General features: G+C 39.1%; 1 protein-coding gene across 3 annotated transcripts; it reads left to right on the top strand.

The window, feature by feature from the left end:
- Window positions 1-4,833: 4,833 nt before the first annotated feature.
- On the top strand, window positions 4,834-20,975 carry znfx1 (zinc finger, NFX1-type containing 1). Of its 3 annotated transcripts, XM_036152172.1 has the most exons (20): window positions 4,836-5,026; window positions 5,915-6,006; window positions 6,917-6,967; window positions 7,004-7,671; window positions 7,773-8,007; window positions 8,104-8,453; window positions 8,555-8,734; window positions 8,838-8,944; window positions 10,022-10,260; window positions 10,513-10,641; window positions 10,929-11,077; window positions 11,208-11,351; window positions 11,431-11,548; window positions 11,832-12,064; window positions 12,369-12,508; window positions 14,946-15,078; window positions 15,338-15,505; window positions 17,502-17,612; window positions 17,749-17,844; window positions 18,032-20,975. In XM_036152172.1, the coding sequence occupies exons 2-20, from the start codon at window positions 5,961-5,963 to the stop codon at window positions 20,474-20,476; spliced, it is 5,742 nt and encodes a 1,913-aa protein (XP_036008065.1). In that variant the 5' UTR covers window positions 4,836-5,026; window positions 5,915-5,960; the 3' UTR covers window positions 20,477-20,975. The 3 variants fall into 3 exon arrangements, with proteins under 3 accessions (XP_036008063.1, XP_036008065.1, XP_021179287.2); XM_036152170.1 differs by having other exon boundaries at window positions 4,834-5,026; window positions 6,917-7,671; window positions 11,835-12,064; XM_021323612.2 differs by having other exon boundaries at window positions 6,917-7,671.
- The last annotated feature ends 2,127 nt before the right edge of the window (window positions 20,976-23,102 follow it).

Below are 23,102 nucleotides of genomic sequence, written 5' to 3'. Positions count from 1 at the left end.
GAGCACGCAGCACGTATTGTGCATTGGAACCACTGAGCTATATTATACACTGGAGTGCTAATCACCGTCTGTTTGAACGAGTCGCTTTGAAGCCACCAGCCGCCATATTGGTACTCCCTATTTCCCCCCAGTAACTAAGGAATATGTGCGCTACAGCATCGAATAACGAGGATTTTCTCATGTTCAGGGGGGGCTTAAAACTTTTAAAATGTCAAATGCCATATAGTTTTATGTTATGTTCTAAAAATATCAAGTACTGAGAAAGTCATGTGCTGAAATATTTTGCATTTTATTCATTTAAATATATATGTTTAACATTTATAAATATATAAATAACAATATACAAAAACATATATTTACATATGTGTATACATATATATACATATATACATATACACATACTTATATATACATATATATATATTTAATATGAATAACATGTAAAATATTTCAGCACCTAATTTCCTAGTAGTTGATAGTGTTAGTACATCCACTGACTGTAAAATTACCTGTGAAACGTTTTCACTTAGTCAGAAAACTGCTTGTTGTTGCAACCGAATCCTATGGGATTCTGTGAGAGTAGGGAGTAGCAAGATGGCGGCCAGTGACTTCAGTTTTTCGCCAAAATCAGCACTCCAGTGTATTATATAGCTCAGTGATTGGAACAGAAGTATACTCGTGACGTCATCACACCCGCAGCGCTTGAGCATTCCTTTAACGTTCAAAACTATTTATACACTACACCATCATATCTTATTGAAAACGTTTTTTTTATTTAAATTAATTTCTAAAAAGTATAAAAAATATCTAAAATAATTACAGAACTGTGGGTATAAAACCAGCAATAGCGGGAATTTCTTTGTTGGGAGTTGTAATTGTTGTAGTTGCAGAGGCGATTGAATCTTCTTTAAAAATCAGCACTTTGTAGAAGCAAAATGAGCGATACGAGCAATATTGCTGTTGCTCTGGTCGTTGGTCAGCTTTACCAGCAGGCTGAAGAGGAGGTGATGCAGTTGAGGAGGCAAATACGAGCAAGGAGAAGATTGATGCAACAGAGGAGGCTCAGAAGGCAGGCTTTGCTCACCCATCTATTGCCATCTGGTAGGTATTTTAAGATTGACAGCCTATTTCCTACTTTTATCTTTAAAAAAAACCCATTGATGATGATATTAAAAACGTGATCAGGTTGAAATTGTGACTATTTTTTCTATATTAATAAAAATGAAGACCCAGTTTTAACATTAATAACAGTAGGGTTAAGCTACTTTATTGCACCTCCTGACCTTCACAGCATTGATCATTAAGAAAGGGGAAAAAAAACATTTTTATGTCTGTCCACCTTTACAGAGATTAATCTATAAATTATGTGCAGTTAGTTCAGCCCATTTTTTTCAGTGAAATGGTAAAAATACCAGAGAAGGGAAGCCATTTGTTACATTTACTATACAACACTATACATTTTACCTTTTCTTTCTTGAGAACTATAATAATCTGCATGTTAAACAGGTATAGTTTTATGCATAGAAAAGGTGACAAAAAACAATTATGGTAACATTTGGCATTTTTTATTTACAGGAAGAAACAGAAACAAAATATGTGAGGATAAACACCTCTGTGCCAATCCTCCAAATATTTTTTAATGAAGGGGACCTGAAACCAGCCTTCAGGCTAAGAAGGGCCACCATCGTCCTCCTCCTTCAGCTGCTGCCCATCCAGAAGGTCCATGGATGGCCACAGGAGTTAGAGGTGCTGTTGACCCTCTGCTGGCTGGCCTGCGGTATACATCCTATAGGGAAACAGCTTGCCAGTCAGATCTCTTACCTTCTTGTCCTTAAATAGAGCCAGCAATGACACACAATTGATACATAGATTATATAAATTGGATAGAAGATTAAGACATATCAGCATATTACCTAAATTACAAGTTAATTATATATTTGGTCCAGGTCAAGTGGAGGAATGCTACAACAGACACCACGCCAAGGCTGATTAACATCATTGAGCGTGTCTTTGGTGGTCTGAAGACACGGTGGCGTTCCATCTTCTTAAGGGCGCTTGAGGTCCGCACGACGTTTGCCCCAAAAGTAATCACCGGCTGCTGCATCCTCCACAATATTAGTATAGCAGCAGGTGACCAGCTAGATGAGGAGGTCGACCCAGAGGAGGATGACCCAGAGGAGGATGACCCAGAGGAGGATGAGGAGGCTCCAGCTGGCTGCATGTTTAAGTGAACGTGACTACACATGACCTAATGTAGATCAGCTGGAGTCATGTTCACATGCTGCTTCATTTCATTTTTTCACCACCTGTAAAAATACATAAAATAATGCGTAAATTAATTTCCTTTCCAACTATTTTTAATTGTAAGTTTATAGGCATTGTCTGTTTGTATAAGATCTTAATAGGAGTTATTTCTTTGTTTTAAACCATGTTAGTAACTGTTAATAATTTGTTGAATATATTACACCTTCATTCTGTTCCAAAGATAAAACATTTGTATAAAATAAATGTTTTTTCATATACTATTATTACTATTTTTTTCTTTCCCTCTTTCTCCTCTCAATTATTCGTGTCCTGACTCAGAATAAACTCACTTAGATAGGAAAAACATTTATAGAATGTATTTATTTATTTATTTTATATGCTGCTGCCGTCCTAGGGAGACATTTACAATTTATTCCAGCAAGTATTGAGTTAATAAAGCAACACACGTCAGTCAGATAAACACAAAACAAATAAATCATAACCAGCGGTATTATGCACACTACTTTTTTTTAATTACGCACTAACTCTGTAAACAGGCCACATAGGAAAGCTTAAAAGTATAATATTCTCGCCTCAAACGATCTTAAAACATACTTTTGAACAACAACAGCAGCAGAAAAGAGATTTTTTTTAACTTACCGCTGTGAGCTCTGTTTGCGCTGTCTCAAATCAAGCTGCGGCCGCGGTGCATTCTGGGCAAGCGGTCAGTCTGAAGAACGCACAAGTCTGCTCTGATGCATGCTCGATAAAGAGGGCGGGCGAGAACAACATCCGGGGAACTCGGCGCGTGCTCGATTTGGCGTTCTCAGCATTGGAACAGTGCTCGGGCTGAGGCTGATGACGTGTCACGAGCACACGAGAACGCTCAAGAACGCATATTGAGAAACGGCCTAAGCCATGGGAGGCACAATTGGTGTAAAAACGGTTTAGTTTTTTTTTGTTTGTTTGTTTGTTTTCTGCCTTTCAAAGTAACATTTCAGTAATCAAGGTTTTTTGATTGTTGTGTCTGAACAGTTTTAGCAAAAAAAGCAAATGGGAAAAAAACACACACAACCTCGATCTGTTGCATGCCCAAGGTTGTTTCACAAAACCAAGATAGAGGATTAATCCAGGATTTTCCAGATATCCTGGTTGAAATAAGTTTCGACTTGTTTTCACAAAAGCAGCAGCACATAAATTAATGGCAATTTATTTCAGACCAGGGGTCCGTTCTTCGTACGTTGCTTAAAACATCCGAGATCAAATGACACATCCAAGATGATTTCATCCGGCTAATCATGATCCGGCTAATTGAGTTCTCCCAACACACCTGTTGTTTACGATTACTATGGCTGGTTTGAGTTATCTGAGACAACTGGCCGTTTCTCAATATGCGTTCTTGAGCGGTCTCGTGTGCTCGTGACACGTCATCAGCCTCAGCCCGAGCACTGTTCCGATTGCCGAGAACGCGTGAGCGAGAACGCACCACATCCCCGGATGTTGCTCTCGCCCCGCCCTCTTTATCGAGCATGCATCAGAGCAGACTTGTGCGTTCTTCAGACTGACCGCTTTCCCAGATTGCACCGCGGCAAGATAATTTTTAGGCTTTTTAGAAATTAAAAATGTTGTTTTAATTTTTTTTTCTCAATAAGATTTATTGTGGTGTAGTATATACATATTTTTATATGTTAAAGAAATGCTAAAGAACTGTGCGTCTCATGACGGGGTGGGGGTTGGGGGGGGTTGTTTGTTTTGTTTTTTTGATATTTTTTTTTAATTTAGGATATTTTCTTTCAGGAGTTATGGACACTGATCTGTAGTGGTTATGGAAGGGTTAGCGAAACAGCGCCCTCTAGAGTTACAGAATCGGATCAGAGAGAATGGTTTAACTTTTTTTTTATTTTTTATTTTTTTTGCCATATTAGTAGCTCCACACAGAATTGTTTTCCTTTACACTAACGGCAGGGTTTCAGCTTCAAACTGGGTGCGGGCATTTACGTAATTAAGTGATTCTTAACTATTTAAGTAATTAAGAATTACTAAAACTTGGCTTGACATAGTCGCACCTGATCCTGCTTGGCCGTCGTGAAACACACAAAGTAAGGATGCACTGATCACACAAGCCTGCCTTTATCTCTTATCCTGGATTTCTACATTCTGCTTTTCTGAAACAGTCATCAGGACTTAATCACGTTCAGATGAATGAGTATACGCACAGCGCAAGTATTTCTATCAACCACGTGGTTTAAGTGGCGCCACTCTCCTCTCCGGCTGTTAAATGGTGGGGAGCCATTGCAGCTATTTTAAGACTATATTTTAGATTTTAAATAGCTACTCAAATGGGAGACTGTATAGATATATTTTACGGTGGTTATAATAAAATGACAATGTTTCTGTGAATAACCAGCTCGAGATAAATATTTGAGCAGTGTCTCTAACTGGTTTCGTCATAATAATCAACATGCTCTCCGAGTCCGATATGTGATCCCTACCATGACAACCAGCAACAAGGATTCAGTCAGACACATTTGAGTCACAGTTTCTTGCCCCGCAGTGTCCTCTGGGCGTGGTGTTGTTTCTGATGAAACGAAAACGAAAACTAAGAAGCATATAAAGCCAGGGAGCCACAGCTGACGCAGTCTGACTCAAGACGTCTGAGAGAGACAATCTCGACAGAACCAACCAACCGGACCTTGTTGTTTTATTTTTATCATTTTTTTAACATTTATACAACTTCAATTCTAAAGTGCTGTAATTTATTTTCAATAACATTTCAGCAAAGGTGAGTGATTTTCATTGTCATTTCATTCTGTATGAATAAAGGCAGTATTTCTGTATCTTTGAAGCCCTAAAACAATCTATAAAAATATTCCGGACTTGAAACGTCACACACATTACTAGAACGCGATGAAGAGCTGTTTTTAATAAAGAGCGTTGCTCACACAGCCGGTTGTGTGCACAAGTTTTTTTCTGTTTTGTTGTTGTTGTTTTATTATTTTTCGCTATTATTTTTCTCTTTTTGGAGGGCGGGGGGTACGCGCTGAGGGTCGCTAAAACATTACTTGTTTTGTAGTGTTTCCGTTTCTAGGGAAAGGAAACTGACGCACTAACGCGGAAATGAAGGGGTTCCTAGAGAGGGCGCACTTTCCTTTGGCTGACCTGAAATGACTGCAGAGAAAATTTTCTGCTCAAAGCCATGGTTTTTAAGTGTTTCATATGGTGCAGGTATTATGCGGGCAGTTTAAAAGGTTTAAACTGCCCGCAGTTTAAATTGAAATGCACATGTCAAAAATACTTGCGTTGTGCTCTAAAAACAGAAAGGGAAGCAAGTACAACGTTTGCGTTGGTTTCCTGTCTGGACATAAACAGCGTGACTATTTTCCTTTTATGCGCAAGCATTCTTTTGACCTTGTAAAATCCGGTGGATTCTGAGAGTAGGGAAATGCATGGACCGATTACAGAGGTCTATCGATAAATGTTTCCCATCATCCAGTGTTATCTGTGCCTTCAGTTTTATTTATTTTTATTCTATCTATCTATCTATCTATCTATCTATCTATCTATCTATCTATCTATCTATCTATCTATCTATCTATCTATCTATCTATCTATCTATCTATCTATCTATCTATCTTTTTATTAACCTATCTATTTTCACATTCCGTTTCAGAAACCTGCTACCAACCTAGAAATCAACAACTGCCACATGAAAGACCATGGAAAGTCTGAATTTAAGATCAGGCAGAAGAGGGCCTCAAAATGGTCAGTTTGCATCACATTATGTCACAATATGTCAGAATAACATGCACACATACGGCAGAATGTTTTGCTAGCGTTAACACTCCTTGAAGTGTTTTGCATGTTGTCACGTAACATGCACACACGTTAATGTTTTCAATTCAGTTTATGTATATAGTGTGTGTCATCTCACTTTGCAAAAAAAAAAAAAAAAAAAAAAAAAAAAAAATGACTGTAGTATGTATGTGGAGGTATACGTTTCAAATTTATACTAGTCATCATAGAGTCAAGTTCAGTTAATTATTAACTGGCTAAAACATGTTTTATCTTCTCATATCTTAGTTGTCCTGTTGATAAATACTCCCACCTGTGCTGTGGATTTGTGCGGCTCCTCCAGAGGTTCTATTGGCCTCTGGGAAGCTTAGCAGTTGAACCATACTCTTTCCATTTTGGGACAATTGATTGCACAGTTCTCTGTGAGATGTTGAAAGCTTGAGATATTGTTTTAGAAAGCTTAAATGTTCTCCACAACTTAGTCTGTCATTTGTCTGTTGCGTTCCTTGATCTTCATATTGTTCTTTATTCCACTCATATTCTTATATTCTATATATACTTATTTTCATAATAAAAAAGACTCTGTTAACTAATGAGTTGACTTACACGACACTTTATGCTGGGCTCTAAGAGTGAAGATGGATGAGTACAAATGCACACCACAGTTTTCTAATTTTAGTGACATTAAAAAAATAAACTACTATGTATTTTTTTCATTATATTCCACAGTTATATGTAGGTCAGTTTCGATCAAGTATGTGGTTGTAAAGTGAATCTATTAAAAAAAGGAGTGTTAATACTTTTGCAAGGCACTGTACACACCTCTCCTGTTAATTTTATGTTTTTACCATTCACTATATGATTATTATTTTTCTGTCAGATAATGATACTGGCCAACATGAAACCGGGCAAGGACAAAGAGGACAAAGAGGACAAAGAGGGCAAAGAGGGCAAAGAGGGCAAAGAGGGCAAAGAGGGCAAAGACGAGGAGGCGTGCATGGAGACAGATCAGGAGGACCAGAGGTCAGAAGACGAGCACAAAGTCAAGGGAACAATCGAGCACAAAGTCAAGGGAACAGTCAAAGAGATGCAGACAGACAGAGAGGAGGAAGAGGAAGAGGTGGAAGTAGAGGGGCAGGTGATGAAAGGCAGAGATTTGGAGGTAGCAGAAATGAACAGCCAGGTGGAGCTGAAAGACAAGGAATGAGAACGGGGGAAGCAGGAATAGGCGTAAGAAAAGAAGGGCACACTGGAGACAGAAGAGAAGGCAGGGATGAGAAGAGAGATGGTGCAGGTCCTCGGAAACTGGGTTATAAAACACTGGAGGACCTCTCTAAAACTGAGCCGTCTGTTGTAGCCATTACACTCTCCTCAAACCCTGGCTTTCGAGCTCTGCTTGATGAGACACCGATGAGACCAGACCTCACCCAGCTCGTCTGCTTGGTGCTGAGCAAAGCCTTCACTGCAAGGACGGACAGAAGCACCCTGCTGCACCTGGCTAACATCATAAAAGAGTCAAAGTTCTTAGACACCACCCTGCTTCACAATGTGGGAGGCATGATGTCCGACTCTAACCCTGCCCGCAGAGCACAATACCCGCAGCATCTGGAAAACATCCTAGCCATTCTCTCAGAGGTAACCACTGCTTGAAACAACATGTCACTTGATTAAGTGTATCGAACAGAATAGAATACTCTTATTTACTTAATGAAGTGTCCTTCATCTGTGCTTATTAGGTGGTTAGTATCTTCCCTGCAAGCTCTGTCACTAAAGTGAGTATGTTAGTGGCAATGCTCCAAGCCTCTATCAGCACACTGAGGTCATCTGGTCTTGATATTCCGTCAAAAATAGAGGAGCAGATGGAAAATATGAAGGGCCTAATAGAGCATCTCCAGGAGAAATCGAGGGAGGGCACCCTGCATACAGACAAGGACAAGTACGCTCTTCTAACTAATGGTGATGCAAACCAAGGTAAGTCCTCCTTTAAGATATTTCTAAGCACAGGATCGGCTGCAAAAATATTTTGCCAGGTGTAAGTGAGTGAAAGGGCCTACATTTCTGCTGCAGAAGAAGACCAGGGAGATTTCAGGAACATACCAATCTACCCAACTCCCGAGGAGTTCCAGGAGGAACACAGGCCATATCTCAGACCCAACCTCACTTCTCAAAGATACACAAACACCCACCTTTACCTCGATACGCACTTCCGGCTGCTCAGAGAGGACTTCGTCCGACCCCTGCGTGAGGGAATTCAACAGTTGGTCCAGAACCAGATGGACATGGGAAGGAATGATAAGCGAGTGAAGTTGAAGCGCTTTGATGACATCCGTGTGTATTTTGACACACGCCTTGTAGTGCCCAAGTGCACACATACTGGTCTTGACTACATTGTCCAGTTTGACGTTCAGCCACTTAAGGTAAGGCTCTGGATAGATTTCATCAGTCTAATCTACAATTTCTGGTATTTTATAACAACACTGTATTTCTGAAAAAAATGCTTGTATTTTTGTTCTTGCAGTTTGTGCGCTGGCAGAACTCCAAGAGGCTGCTCTTTGGTTCCCTGGTCTGCCTGTCGCATGATAACTTTGAGAGCTTCTTGTATGCCACAGTGTCTGATCGAGACCCCAAAAACCTGCAGAAAGGGCAGGTTCAGCTTACCTTTACAAATGAAAGCAGAAACATGTTGGCCAGAATACAGGTGAGCCAGAACACAAGCAACCTACCTTGGGTCATCCAAAAAAAAAAAAGACAATTAATATAAATGCCTCAACATGTTTTATTTTTGTTGTTTATGCCAACAGACGGATCAGTTGTTTCTGATGGTTGAGACAACAGCGTACTTTGAGGCCTATCGGTACGTTCTGGAAGGCTTGAAGGAGCAGACTGAAGAAGATTTGCCCTTTCAGAGGTAACTGTGTTAAATATATTTTTATTTAATTATTCAATTTACAGTTTTTTATTTTAATTTTTACAAAGGAAATGTTTATGTACACGTATTTATGGTGTGGGGGAAATACACCGTCAGACCGCCATTACATTTTTCATCCTGCGCACCCCCTAGCAGCAGGCTGCGCGCACCACACTTTGGGAATTGCTGAACTAGACAAAGTGTATCACTCCGGGTGCACTGGTGGCACAGCTGGTAGCACAACCCATGTCGACCCGGGTTCGACTCCGACCCGTGGTCCTTTGCCGTACGTCTCTCCCCCTCTTCCACCCCCCTTGCTGTCAGTCTACTATGTTAAAAAAGCGAGCCAAAGGAGCCGTGAAAAATCTTAAAAAAAAAAAAGTGCATCACTCCGTTATATACCAGTGCTATCTATGCGAAATTGTCACACCGCAGTTTCTCACGGAAGGTCTAGGAAACTTCAGCTCGGCTCTACTGTAACTCTTAGGAGAAGAATGTTGATACCAGCTAAACCTAGCCTTCAACCATCCTTATCTGTATCAGGCACCCCCTCCCATCTTCTGAAATACTCTGCAGGTCCCAGCAAAATGAAAGACAATGGACTCACACATAAATTAAACTCTGCAGCTGCAACAGATGAAGTGACTACTTTTTTCTAGACCTAGGACAGATTGGCAGTCTGTTACAAAGCAACACAGAGATATAGAGAACATGCAGCCATGCACACACTCGCATCTAAGGGCAATTTGAGAGTAACCATTTGACCTAACAGTCATGTTTCTGGACTGTGGGAGGAAGCCGGAGTTCCCAGAAAGAACTTGCACGTGCACAGGGTGAACATGCAGAAAGACCCCAGTTACAGGTCTCCGGTGTTGTTTTTCACTTCATGAAGCATTTGTCTAAGCACAATAAGCTCTAGAAGCTCCAAAACAGTCCCCTATTTAACTTTAAACCACTGTTTGTGAAGCTGCTACCCCAACAGATGATTGCAGATGAAATGGTCTTCACAACAGATTTATAGAAACAAGATACACTCTCTTTTTAATGTCTTATTAATGGGGATTTGCATGCTTCCAGATACATTGTGGAGTGTTCTACCAATGTGGACCCACCAGCTTACCTAAGAAGAAAAAATGTTTATGACCTCTCACCGGTGGCCAAACCTGAACACAAGACCAGCATAAGGCCATTCAACAGCCTGGAGCCAAAGGCCTGGCCTGACAAGGAAAAATTGGGTCTGGATGAGTCTCAGATGAAAGCCTTTCAACTTGCCCTGACCAAGGAGCTGGCAATCATACAGGGACCTCCTGGCACTGGTGAGAAACCTAAAAGTTTTAGATTGAGCCATAATCCCATCTGTAATAAAAAAAAAAGGTCTAAAAGTGAACAAGCTGTCAGTACTATAAATTAGAAAAATAACCCAGAAAACATGTCAATAATACTCTGGTTTTAACTGTCAGCAAACATTTTACTTTCTTGCAGAAATTGATCTCAAAGTGCCACATTGCTGTTCTTAATAATATTAAATCTCAAGCATATGTGTATTCTGTGTCTTTTCTTCTCTTCAGGAAAAACCTACGTTGGCCTAAAGATTGCTCAGGCCCTGTTGACCAATGAGGGTCTCTGGAACAACACAAACCCAGCTCCAATGCTTATTGTATGCTATACCAACCATGCCCTGGATCAGTTTCTTGAGGGTAAGCAGTGATAAAGGAGTCGTATGTTCTTTTTTTTTTTTTTTTTTCTCTGACTGCCTAAACGGATCAGTAAAGTCTGATATAAAGATAACTAATGTATCTACTCCACATGCAAATGTTTGATTTTGTTTTTTCATATAAAGAAACTTGGCATCTATTTTTATTTCTAATATTTTTTTACATGTAAATTGAGGGCTGAGCCCGGGAACTGGCAACATAGTTGAAACAATGTTAAAAGGACGATTGCATGTGATACGTTGTTCATTCGTTTTGCCTCTGCCTCTCAGGCATTCATAAATTTCTGAGCAACGGCATTGTGAGAGTGGGAGGTCGCAGCAACAGTGAGATCCTAAAAAAGTTCAATCTGCGTGAGCTGACCCATTCGCCTAACTTCAAACGTACGCTGCCACCACACCTTCGCACTGCATTTAATCAGGTGAGCTCTCACACATCTTTTGAGCTCATGTGAAGACGCATGAAGCAAGAGATGAAGAAATAACATTTGATTTTCTTATTTTTGATAAATTGCACATCTTCTTATATACTTTACCCTTCCTGTTTTGAAGATCTACAGGCAGCTTTGTGACGAGGAAAGGGAACTCAAAGCCCAGGCCATGAAGCTTGAGTGTTCTCTTAAAGGGGTGATTCGGGAGCCCTTCCTCCAGAGGTTCATTTCACAAATACACTGGAAAAGTCTCCACTCCCCCCCTGTGAGTGAACTTTTTTTTCCACCTGTGAAAACGGAAAATGATGAGCAACCTAAAGGGAAATCTTTGTCACGATTTGCAGGTAGAGGAAAGCTTGGAGTCCTGGAATGGAAGGAACACCGGTCTGATGATGAAGTGGTTGGGTTTGGAATTGACTAACTTCCAGCAGAGGGAGCCAGAGACTGCGAATGGAAACAATGGTGGGTCTTTTTAACTGTTAAAATAATATACAGAGTGATCGGTAATTGCCTTAAAGACCTGCTTAATTAAATGCTTATGAGTTGCACAACATTGATCATAAAGGCATCAGAATAATTCTTTTTGACAGCAAAAAATAAATTTGCATCCCGGTCAACTTGACAATGTCTGTGTAAAGAAATTTACAGGACATCAAAATAACATTATGTTTACAATATTTTGGATTGATTACCTTATTCTCTCTCCTGAATCTCATCCAATATATTATTATTGTGTCTCGTATAGCAGAGGAAGCAATTGAGGTGGACGATGACCTCATTGCAATTGCAGAGGAGGCAGAGCTGATCCAAGCAGAGCGGATGATTGATGACGGCTGGACAATTGATCCCAGAGCTGACGGAGATGACAAGAAGAAAGAGATCTTCGAGGAGACTGTCGAGGAGGTGGAAGAAATGATGCTGGCTATGAATCTGGAGAAAGTTGACGTACGGGCTGAGCAGAATGAAGAAGCATGGCAGGTAACAACATCGCAGTGTGTAATATAGGTTTCTTATGCAGCTACAGTGAAGAAAGAAAGGTAGACAGAACCAAAACTCTGTCAGCGTACACTTACTTGGCAACTTCAAGCCAAATAAATCTGACATTTAAATACAAAGGTACCGGTAATATTATCTCTTCAGAGTTATTGATCATAGCATACTATATTGTTTGGACTTTTCCAAACAATCATATTTCAGTTAATTAATAAAAACACCTGAAGCATCAGGTTAACTGTAATGATGTGGAAGTGTGATGATAAAAATGTATCCTCCCCTTGTCTAGATCCAACGGGACCAGAGGAGAAAGATGAAGAACAAAATCAAAAGAGAGCTTGGGAAGAGCTCAGTTATGACTGAGCAGGAGGAGAATTCTGTTTTTGACGTTTGGGCACTTAATCTGGAAGACAGATGGAGACTTTACCGGTATGTCTGCATTTCAAATTAGATTTCTTTTGCTCAACACTTAACTTTATTTTCTTTCTATCACCTGTTTCTCGATAGTTTTTTTGTTTTTTTTAGCTGCCCTCCCTTTCATTTTGTTTAGTGTTCATTTTTACTTCTTTTATTACCTTACCAAACTTGTGCTTGAAGAAGATGTACGCACCAGATGCCTTCCAGGGCGTAAATGGTAAATAGCTTGTACTTGTATATCACTTTAACTAGTCTTGACGACCTTGACGCTTCACGCTACAGTTTAGTCATTCATCCTTTCACCACCTGATGGTGGTGAGCTATATAAGTAGCTACAGCTGCCTTGGGGCAGACTGACAGAGGTGAGGCTACCATACACCAGCGCCACCGGGCCCTCTGACCACCGCCAGCAGGCAATGCAGGTGAAGTGTCTTGCCCAAGGACACAACGACGGAGACAATCAGTGCGTTGGATCGAACCGGCAACCTGCCAATTGCAGGACAAACTCCCTAACCTCTGCGCCACCATTGCCCTACCACTTAAGTGCGGCAAAGCAGCAAACGTGCATCCTACGCTTAGGTCAGCTTTTCATTTTAATCTGTCAAAAAATTTACACTCGAAGCAGGCACAACACACATATTTGCGCGATGCGATGCCTAAACTAGATTAAAGTTGTAATTTCAGACCCATATACGCTTCTCTTTGGCAGGGAATGAATGGGAATACAACACCCCATATAATAATAATAATAATAATAATAATAATAATAATAATAATAATAGTTGAGTCTCAGTTCGGCCACGAGGTGGTAGAAATCACCTTGTTGTTGACGCTGCGGGTTGATGGGACGCACCCATTTTTGCTGAGAACTCTGCCTTTCCTCTTGCAACACTTTGTCAACGAGCAGAAGGGGAAGGCCAAGGTGCACTTCTACTTGGTGCTCTTTCCATGTGGCAAACGTTTTTGTCTGCACAGAAACACGCAGCTCTGGAGCATACTTTGCAGCGTCTGGTGTAAATTTACACTTTTCAAAACATGCCCGTAATCTGCGCCGCTTACGTTACGCGTCCAGTGTATTTGCTGCTTTAAATTAATAAAAATCTAGAAAAAAAAAAGATTTCTTCAACAAAGCCAGGTTGTAACTGCAAGCATCCGATTACTAGGAAAGCAGGTCCGGGTCATAATGATCTTAAAAACCAACACCTTTTCACATTTTCTTGTTTCACTATCTGTAATTGTTTAACCATTATACCATGCTGTGTAGAGTGCATAACATTTGTGCATAATGTATGAGTCATTTTGTTCTCCAATATTTTGTTGTATTAATTTTCTAAATTGATGTTTGCCTTATACTAGCAACTAGTTTACAGGATGTGATAAACAACTGAACCTAACTGCATAGGTACAGTCTGACTTTCCCCCAAGTTCACATTTAGTAGTTCCAGTCAGTATCTTCCCCAGAGGATTTATGCTAGAGATGTGGCCCCTGTTAACAGGAGCCACATATTCAGTATTTATCTCCTCATTCCCATTTTTTGTGACCAGCAGTGGACCTCTTTTTATGTGAACAAAAAAAAAAAAATACTTTGCTTCCCAAATATCAGTTAATATTATCTCCTAGTGAAAGTATTGAGTTAAAAATGTAACTTAAGTGATCCTGAAGATAACTTTAGATTTTAAAATTAATCAGGTGAGAAATTAGGATCAGTGATTTTTTTTTTTCTTCCCCCAAACATAATCACCACTTTCCTTTATCGTTTGAATGGAATGGTTGCCTTTTGTAGAAAAAAAAAATTACATTTCTAGTTGTTTTTTTTCACCAGGTTTCTACACCATGAAACTTAGCGGAATTGCATAAGAGTAAATTACTTGTAAGGCATTATAACTTTATACATATCCAGATTTACACAGTATTGCTGCTGACTTTAAACATTTCTCTTTAATTAGGGAAATATGCTGTTTCCAGGATAGTTTATAATTAATCACGACCCAAAGTAATTTTAAATTAAAAACTATTACAATATTATTTTTAGAAATTATGAAATAAAAATTATTTCTAAAGATGATTATTTCATGTAATCAAGCCACATTTACAAGCTCCCTTTAGGTTTTTATAGCTATAAACTACATTTTTGTAATCTGTAAAAATATAAGCTAAATCAATACTATACAGTAGCTATGAATCTCCTTTCAATGATGAAGTCATACCTACATAATTCCAAGGTTACTCACAGTAGACTTATCTGCACATTTAGGATTTAGCAGCTCTGAAATATGTATGAATATTATCTAATGGGGATAAATGGTGGTTCTGTGTAATCTAAACAAATCTTAAGGCATCACCAGTATTTCAGACCAATGCCATGTTACTTTAAACTTTTCTTTTAGACCAGTGTTTGTTTGTTAAAGCTTCCAATGTCTTTTACATTTTGTTTACTTGTGTGTGCAGGTTGTGGATTACACGCTACCGAATAGAGCTTCGCACCAACGCCCTAGAGTCTGAGCAGGCGTATCAAAATACAGCTGACAGATTGGCAGAAGTGAAACGGCAGGAGTATCTTCATGTCCTCAAGAAAGCAAAGGTACATCATTTCTAGATTGTTAAATTGTTAGAATAATTTCTGCAGAAATGTACACTTGGTCATAATTTAGCAAAAATGTCTTAGTTTAATAGATTAGTTTTATTTATTTTTTATTGAAGGTTATCAGAATAGATATTATTAAAACTAGTCAGTTTCATCCTACCTATTTTAGGGGGGGTTATTTAAACCTTTTTATAACCACAGAGGTTAGTCCTAGTTGACTGAGTGACTTAACAGACTTACACCATTTTCGTCCTAGGTTATCGGCATGACAACAACAGGGGCAGCCAAGTTCCGCGCAATTCTGCAGAACGTACGTCCGTGCCTCGTAGTTGTTGAAGAGGCCGCAGAGGTTCTGGAAGCCCACACCATCACCACACTGAGCAACGCCTGCCAGCATCTTATCCTCATTGGAGACCACCAGCAGGTATGAGCTCTTCTGCACAAATACAGCAATTATTCCCAAAAACATTGGGATCTTGTATCTCATTAAACTCATCATCACATACTTTTTGCTGGAGCAAGGTATTACCAAACTACTATTACCTGATTAAAGTTGCCTCACTTACATGTCTGGGTGATCATTTTTAAGCCTGGCTTTGCTGTGAAAGATTTTTATGTTTTAGTTCTGCTCCCTAGCTTTCTTGAGTGTATGACAAAAATGAAATTGTAGTTAAAAAAAAAGAACATAAAAAAAAAAAACTGAGCTAGCCATTCCTGGAGACAACAGAGATTAGTGAGGAGTGATATTCTGGATATCAGTAGACTATTATACAACAACTTGTCAAGGCCTGCCAAGCACATATGGGCAGGCAGCCTGTCTAGCAATCTGTGGCATGTGATCACAACTACACACAGTTCTATCACACGTCTAAATATTCTGTCCTGATCTCATCTCGCTGTGTAATATATCTGCTGTAAACCAATATTTGCATATATTACCCTGTTTGTTCATGGCTTTTTTTTTGTGAATGTATGAATAAACCTAAAGTACCAGTTTAGTAAGATAAAATAACAGTAACAATAAAATAGCATTTTCTGTATAATATGCCTATGAATCTTCAGGCATCTTTTTTTAAATCATGCAATTTAAATCAGTAAGTATTCTAGTTGTTCAAATTACAATTGGCCTTCTCTTGTAACGGATTTAAATTCAGATATTTACTCCAACTCAGGAAAAAGGTGTTTTCACTCTTGTTTTTGCAGAATCTCAATCTAAATTATTTAATTGGGACAGTGGGAACCACTTTCCATTACATGCATTAAGTTTTGGCATTGTTGTGCTATTCATTAATCACAGGTTTGGTGTTGAATCGAGCAGAACACAATGCTTCACATTTCTACTAGAATTTGTCTTTCCTCCTCCACACCCCTCCCACATACTGTACTTGCACAATCACACTCTGTCCTCTAGCTAAATTAGGTTTGCACAAATACACACAGACACTTAGACTAACACACACAGGCAAAACAGTAAGGGAATAGTTAAAATACATTTTCATACTTTTTATATTCCTGTATATTCAAACCATAACTCTAGGGCACATTTTCTTATCACTTGTATCCGGGTAGATTCAAACAAACATTCACTAAAAAAGGCTGTAAAGTGATTGAATATTTCAACATGATGGATGGATGGATGGATGGATGGATGGATGGTTGGATGGATGGATGGAGTTTATGCTCAAAGTTCTAGTTGAGATGGCAGCTGTGTACATAAATCTGTATTTTTCAATTTAATAGAAGCTAAAAGGAAAGGCTTAACCTATTAGAACAAAAAAGACAGTGTTTTTGCAGTTTTGATACTTAAATATGCATCATACATTCAATTAGATAAGTCCATATGATTCTATTTTTAGAATAGTTCTTATACAGATTAAAAACAAAGACACAAACATGCAGACAATGTAACAATCCCACCAGTAAACACTATACTAAGTAAACAAAAAATATTATTTATTTCGTTTTTGTAAAACCTAGAACTAAGGAAATGCAGTTATTTTTGATAATTAGGAACAACAGAAACAGACCTAAGTATGGTGAAATCATTTATATTCTAATACCGTTGAAAATATAGTTTAACAAGAAAGAAATCAATAAAATAAAGTATAAAATTACATTTTAAAAAACAAAATCTAAAATAGCTGTATATTATGGAAGTATATAAATATAAATATCTAAAAGATTAATAAAAAAGCAATGAAATTAGATGTGCAATAGAGCCAAACTGGTAAAACTAACTTTAAAAATCTGAAATGTATAAAATAAAAATAGATGGGAATAATAACGGACAGGAAGTTCAACTAAAAATTAGGAAGTAAAAATGGCCAACAATTTAAAAAAGAAAACAAGAAAGATAAGATAGCTTGTCTTTAAAGTGTACAAGAGAATGATTTACAAGTCTTATTCTTTTCCTTTCTTAGCTGAGACCAAGTGCCACAGTTTATGATCTTGCTAAAAACTTCAGCTTGGAAATGTCTATGTTTGAGCGGCTGGTGAACATGGGGCTGCCCTACGTGAGACTCAACTATCAGGTTTGGGAGTTTTTTCTTCATTTGTTATTCCACTTTTGGTATTAAACTCAAAGTTAGCAGAACTTAATTTTGATACAGTTTTCAAGCGCAGTTGGAATATCTCTTTGCTAATCTTTGTTTGTGTTTTGCTCCATAGCATCGAATGAGGCCGGATATTGCTCGTCTTCTGACCCCACACATTTACTCCGAGTTGGAGAACCATCCCTCTGTGTTTGAGTATGAAGACATCAAGGTGCTGAAGCATTTTCTCTCCTGCTGTGCTTTTCTTATGTTTCTTCTTTGAACCAATAGACCTTTGATCCCTCACCATCATGATTAAAGATATCTGGAATTGTTAGAAATGTTCTGCAATTTTAAGATAAGTTAAACTGACATTCCTGAAGACTATCATGAAATGTGCTTTTGTTTTAATTTAACAGGGCCTGAACACAAATCTATTCTTTTTGGAACACAACCACCTAGAGGAAGAGATCAAAGATGGAAAAAGCCATCAGAACAGTCATGAGGCAAAGTTTGTCGTTGCTTTGTGCAAATACCTCCTCCTCCAAGACTACAAACCAGAACAAATTACTATACTCACGACCTACACTGGCCAGCTTCACTGTCTGCGCCAACAAATGCCTGCAAGTGACTTCTCAGGGGTCAAAGTACATGTGGTGGACAAGTACCAGGGAGAAGAAAACGACATTATTTTGCTGTCTCTTGTACGTAGCAACCCCCAAGGAAAAGTTGGCTTTTTGAACATTCCCAATCGGGTCTGTGTAGCTTTGTCACGTGCTAAGAAAGGTCTTTACTGTATTGGCAACAGTGGAATCCTGGGCAGAGTTGAGCTGTGGAGCAATATCTTCCACACCTTGAGGGAGAAGAAGCAAGTTGGGAGAGCTCTAACGCTGTGCTGCCAGAATCACCCAAATCGACAGGTCGAGGCGATTTCTGCTGAGGATTTCAAACAGGCGCCTGAGGGGGGATGCACCCAGCCTTGTCAATTTCGTTTGGATTGCGGCCACGTTTGCACAAGAGTTTGTCATCCCTATGACCCAAAGCACAAGGAGTTTAAGTGTCTCAAGAAGTGTGAAAAAACATTATGCGATCAGGAGCACAAGTGCATGCGATTGTGCCATCAGGAATGTCCAAAGAAATGTCCAATAAAGGTTGAGAAGATTATACCTCAGTGTCAGGACACACAAATGGTTCCTTGCCATCAGGATCCACAGACCTTTACTTGCCAAGAACCTTGCAAGAAACTGCTTCCATGCGGACATCCCTGTGATTCAGTCTGTGGAAAGCCATGCAGCACTAAGTGCATAGCCACAGTAATTTTAAAACTTCGTTGTGGACACAGCCAGCAAGGTGCTTGCTTTTACAAAACAAGCAGAGAGCAGCCTGAATGTAAGGCACCATGTAAGCACCAATTAAAATGTGGCCATGGCTGTCGCGGGACCTGTAGCAAGTGTTACCAGGGGCGCTTCCATAACCCCTGTGCTCGACGATGTGAACGCCTTTTGATCTGCTCTCACAAGTGTATGGAACCTTGCACTCGTGATTGCCCCCCTTGTAGGAGGCCCTGTGAGAACTGCTGTGTTCACAGTAACTGTAAGAGGGACTGCGGGCAACCATGTGCTCCCTGCATTGAACCCTGCGCCTGGCAATGCCCTCACCAAAGCTGCAGTAAACTTTGCCATGAGCCATGCGATCGTCCACCTTGCACTCAACCTTGTAAAGAGACCCTGAAGTGTGGCCATCCATGCATTGGTCTTTGCGGGGACAAATGTCCGAGCAAATGTCGCCTCTGTGACCATGAAGACGTCGCAGAGATTTTCTTTGGCACTGAAGATGAACCTGAGGCTCGTTTTATTCAGCTGGAAGACTGTGGACACATCTTTGAATCTACAGCTATGGACCAGTGGATGTCTGATGCCAACCAGGGACCTGAAGAGCAGGTAGCAATAAAGCTAAAAGAATGTCCCAGGTGTAAAACTCCAATACGTAAGAATCTGCGCTATGGCTCACACATCAACCGTAGCCTGGCTGAGATAGAGATGGTAAAGAAAAAGATAAATGGAAGGCAGTCTGATATTGATGAAAAAAGAGGAACCCTCCTAAATCAGTGGGTTGAAAATCGTAACATTGGTGAAATTTATGTGAAAGAGGAATATATGGAGATCCGCGAAAACCTTAAAAAAACTTACCTCACAGCAAGTGATCTGTGGATCTTGGAAAACAAGATGGATTTTCTGATAAGAGTTGCAAAGCTTCTAAAAGTTCAAAAGGAAAAAATGTTATTCACTGATGGCTACATGTTTAGACAGAGTGTCCAACAGTTCATGTTCTGGCTCAATAACACAAACCAAAAGTTCACAGATCAACAAGTCTTTGATTTGCAGAGAGAGCTACAGAGACTCAGCTTACTGGCTGAACTTAACGTCCGTTGCCACATTGCAGACACAAAAGGCCAGACTGGGAAAATGCATTCAGAAGTTGAAGATATTAGACATGCCTTGGAGATGCCTGGCCAGTTCACTGAGCAAGATCAACTAAATGTGAAAGAAGCCATGAAGAGCCTGGATAAAAAGTTTCCAGTCACAGGCTTGGGGATCAGTGAAGAAGAGAGAAAGATGATCGTCTCAGCAATGAAAATGCCCCCTGGCCACTGGCACAAATGTCCTAATGGCCATGTATATATTATCACAGAATGTGGAGGAGCGAATCAGAGATTTAATTGTCCTGACTGCAAAGCATCCATTGGTGGAGTAAACCACAGACTGGACACTGGCAATCAAGTTGCCACAGAAATGGATGGATCCCAGCATTCTGCCTGGTCTGAAGCTAATAATCTTCGTAACTTTGATCTGCAAGACTTCTAAAAAGCTATATTAGAAATATCAGATGTTGGTTTTGCTCTTGAATGAAAAAAATCTCCTTGTAATTGTGCTGAATACTGAGATCTTTATGGAACCAGTCATTGCCTTTACAAAATACATTAAGTATTGCGCAATAAATTATTTCTTTTTGCATGGAATTTACTTTTGAAATCCTTCATTGAATTTTTGACTATAGCTTTTACCTGGTTTTGAACCACATGAATTAAATTGGGAAGAGAAGTTTTAAAATGTGCTCCTCCAAAATTACAAGATGTGGTTTTGCTTTTACAATGTGCATCTATAGAGGTTGCCTAGCTAAAGTTGAATGAAACATATAATGCAGCTGTACAGGATATCTTCATTCTTAGTAACATCTTTCCTGTAACCTAACAACAGGTGGCAGCAGAATACTGTAAAACAATAAAATGTATGTCAAAATAGTTGTTAGTTATGTTTGTTGATATGAAATAAATAAATAAAATACATATAGTTTGACCGATAAGTGAGTTCTTGTTTTTTTTTTTTTGTTTTTTTCATATGCTGTTATCCTACATATGTTCTCAAAGCCTAGTTTCTTAGAGAGACGTATAGAAATTGCCATTAGGAACAATTTTCTAGCTGCCTTTCATCCTTTTTTGTCTGATATCCTGCTGAACTGGTTGCAGCAAGGGTTAAAACATTTGTGTCTTTAACAGGACATCATTTGCAATGAAGCCAACGAAATGACCCTGAAACAACTACCATTCCTCTTCACTATGCACAACTCCCATTCGCTGAGTTTCATTTTGGTGTCTCGTAGCAGCTTGCATCACTTTATTATATGATGAATGTGTCCCTGTCACAAGCCCAGCTCCGGTACAAACGTTGCTATCTGAAGGTGGGGGACAACAAAAACGTTCTGTCAGGGAAGCGTTAACAGTGAGCAAACTTTAAAAGCTGGCCACTCTTTTAGTATTTATAGTGTTCAAGCCCCGAGTTGAGGGAAAGCTGGATGAAAGGCGACGCTGGAGAAAAAGGGTAATATCCTACAAGGTGGACCGACTCATTTATCATGCCATGTGGCCTTAAATATGCTCCCGTCAGAGTGTCCACAGTTGTGCTTTTGCAATAACTACCAAGTTACTCTAAATCAACAATTTCAACACACCATATGGGACTTAATCATTGTTAATTTTTATAAAACTGAAATAAAATGTATGGCAAATTTAAAAAAAAAAAAGCATGTAATTTGGAACTCAAACATAGAACATCTAAAATACAGTGCTTTGGTTAAATATCCACACAGATTTCATATTCTCTCATATTGCAACCACAAACTTCAATCTCTTTATTTTTGAATTTTATGTGCCAGATCCATACAAAGTAGCTCCTAATTAAGTTTTTGAAGGAAAAGGATGCATGGTTTTCAGAAACATTTTACAAACAAAAAAACTAAAATGTTATAAGTATAATCCAAATGGAAAGTGCCTTAAGATGACATGTTTCATGAATTGGTGCTATATAAATAAAATTGAATTGAATATGTGTGTATTCTAATTTCAGTGCGAGTGCAGTTGTCCACAAAACAAACCTCAGACAATTAGGAAGCGTTAATGAACAGATAAAATCATGAAGACCAAGCAACACACCCAACAGGTCAGGGATAAAGTTGGAGAGCTGTTTAGCTATAAAAACAAAATAAAATAAATAAAGCTCTACATTTTCAGAATACTGTTCAATCCTGTAAAAAATCTAATAGAATGACACCAGTAAACCTACCAGGAGATTGTCCACCACCCAAAGTGACTTGCTTTCCAAAAAGAGCATAATTGTGGGAAGAAGTCGAGAGGAAAAAGCTGGAGTTCTCTACTTTGGAGTTGAGAACTCTAAAGGAACTACAGATACCCAGAGCTCCGGTGAGACAATCTGTTGAAAGGCCATCTTTTGGTCATATGTTTCACAAATCCAGCCTTTGGGAGCGGCAAGAAGAAAGCAATTGTTGAAAGAAAGTTAAGAGAAGGCCTGCTTGCATTTTGACACAAGCATAAGACCAAAGTTGGCCTTTTTGAACAAGATACAAAATAGAAACTAAACACTGCACACCACCCTGAACTCTATTCTCACCGTGAAGCATGGTGATAGCGGCATTGTGCTGAGAGGACGCTTTTCTGCAACAGAGGTTAGCTGCTCAGAGTTGATGGGATAAAGCTAAATGCTGGACTATGCTGTCCTGCATGTTAGAGGCTACAGCAGACGGTGGTCTCCAGGGGTAGAGGTTCACTTTCCAGGAGGAAAGGTGGTCCTACAAAGTATTAACTCAGGGGTTGAACACAAATGCGCACCCTGCACACCATGGATTTGACCTCAAAAAAATCTATGGGTCAAATCATGTTTGTAAGAGAAAATGAACAATGTCCAACTGAATAAAACACTAAAGCTGATATATATATATATATATATATATATATATATATATATATATATATATATATATATATATATATATATATATTTGTTTTATAAATAACTCACAATTAGATAGATAACATCTGACCGTTCCATCCATGTGAGGTTTTTTTTCTTTTTAGAATTTTCTCAGGTTAAGCAACTGATCAAAATAACCACTGTATAAAAATTTAGTATTTTCAAG

This window comes from Fundulus heteroclitus, chromosome 20 (assembly GCF_011125445.2).
Source record: "Fundulus heteroclitus isolate FHET01 chromosome 20, MU-UCD_Fhet_4.1, whole genome shotgun sequence".
NCBI lineage: Eukaryota > Metazoa > Chordata > Actinopteri > Cyprinodontiformes > Fundulidae > Fundulus > Fundulus heteroclitus.
The sequence above is the reverse complement of the archived record's forward strand: the minus strand, read 5'-3'. Positions and strand labels throughout refer to the sequence as shown.

Coding starts and splice junctions, on each gene's coding strand:
- znfx1 (XM_021323612.2), top strand. CDS start 5,961: ATGGAAAGTCTGAATTTAAGATCAGGCAGAAGAGGGCCTCAAAATG. Junction 6,007..6,916: donor CAGAAGAGGGCCTCAAAATG/GTCAGTTTGCAT, acceptor TTTTTCTGTCAG/ATAATGATACTGGCCAACAT. Junction 15,506..17,501: donor TCATTGGAGACCACCAGCAG/GTATGAGCTCTT, acceptor TTCCTTTCTTAG/CTGAGACCAAGTGCCACAGT.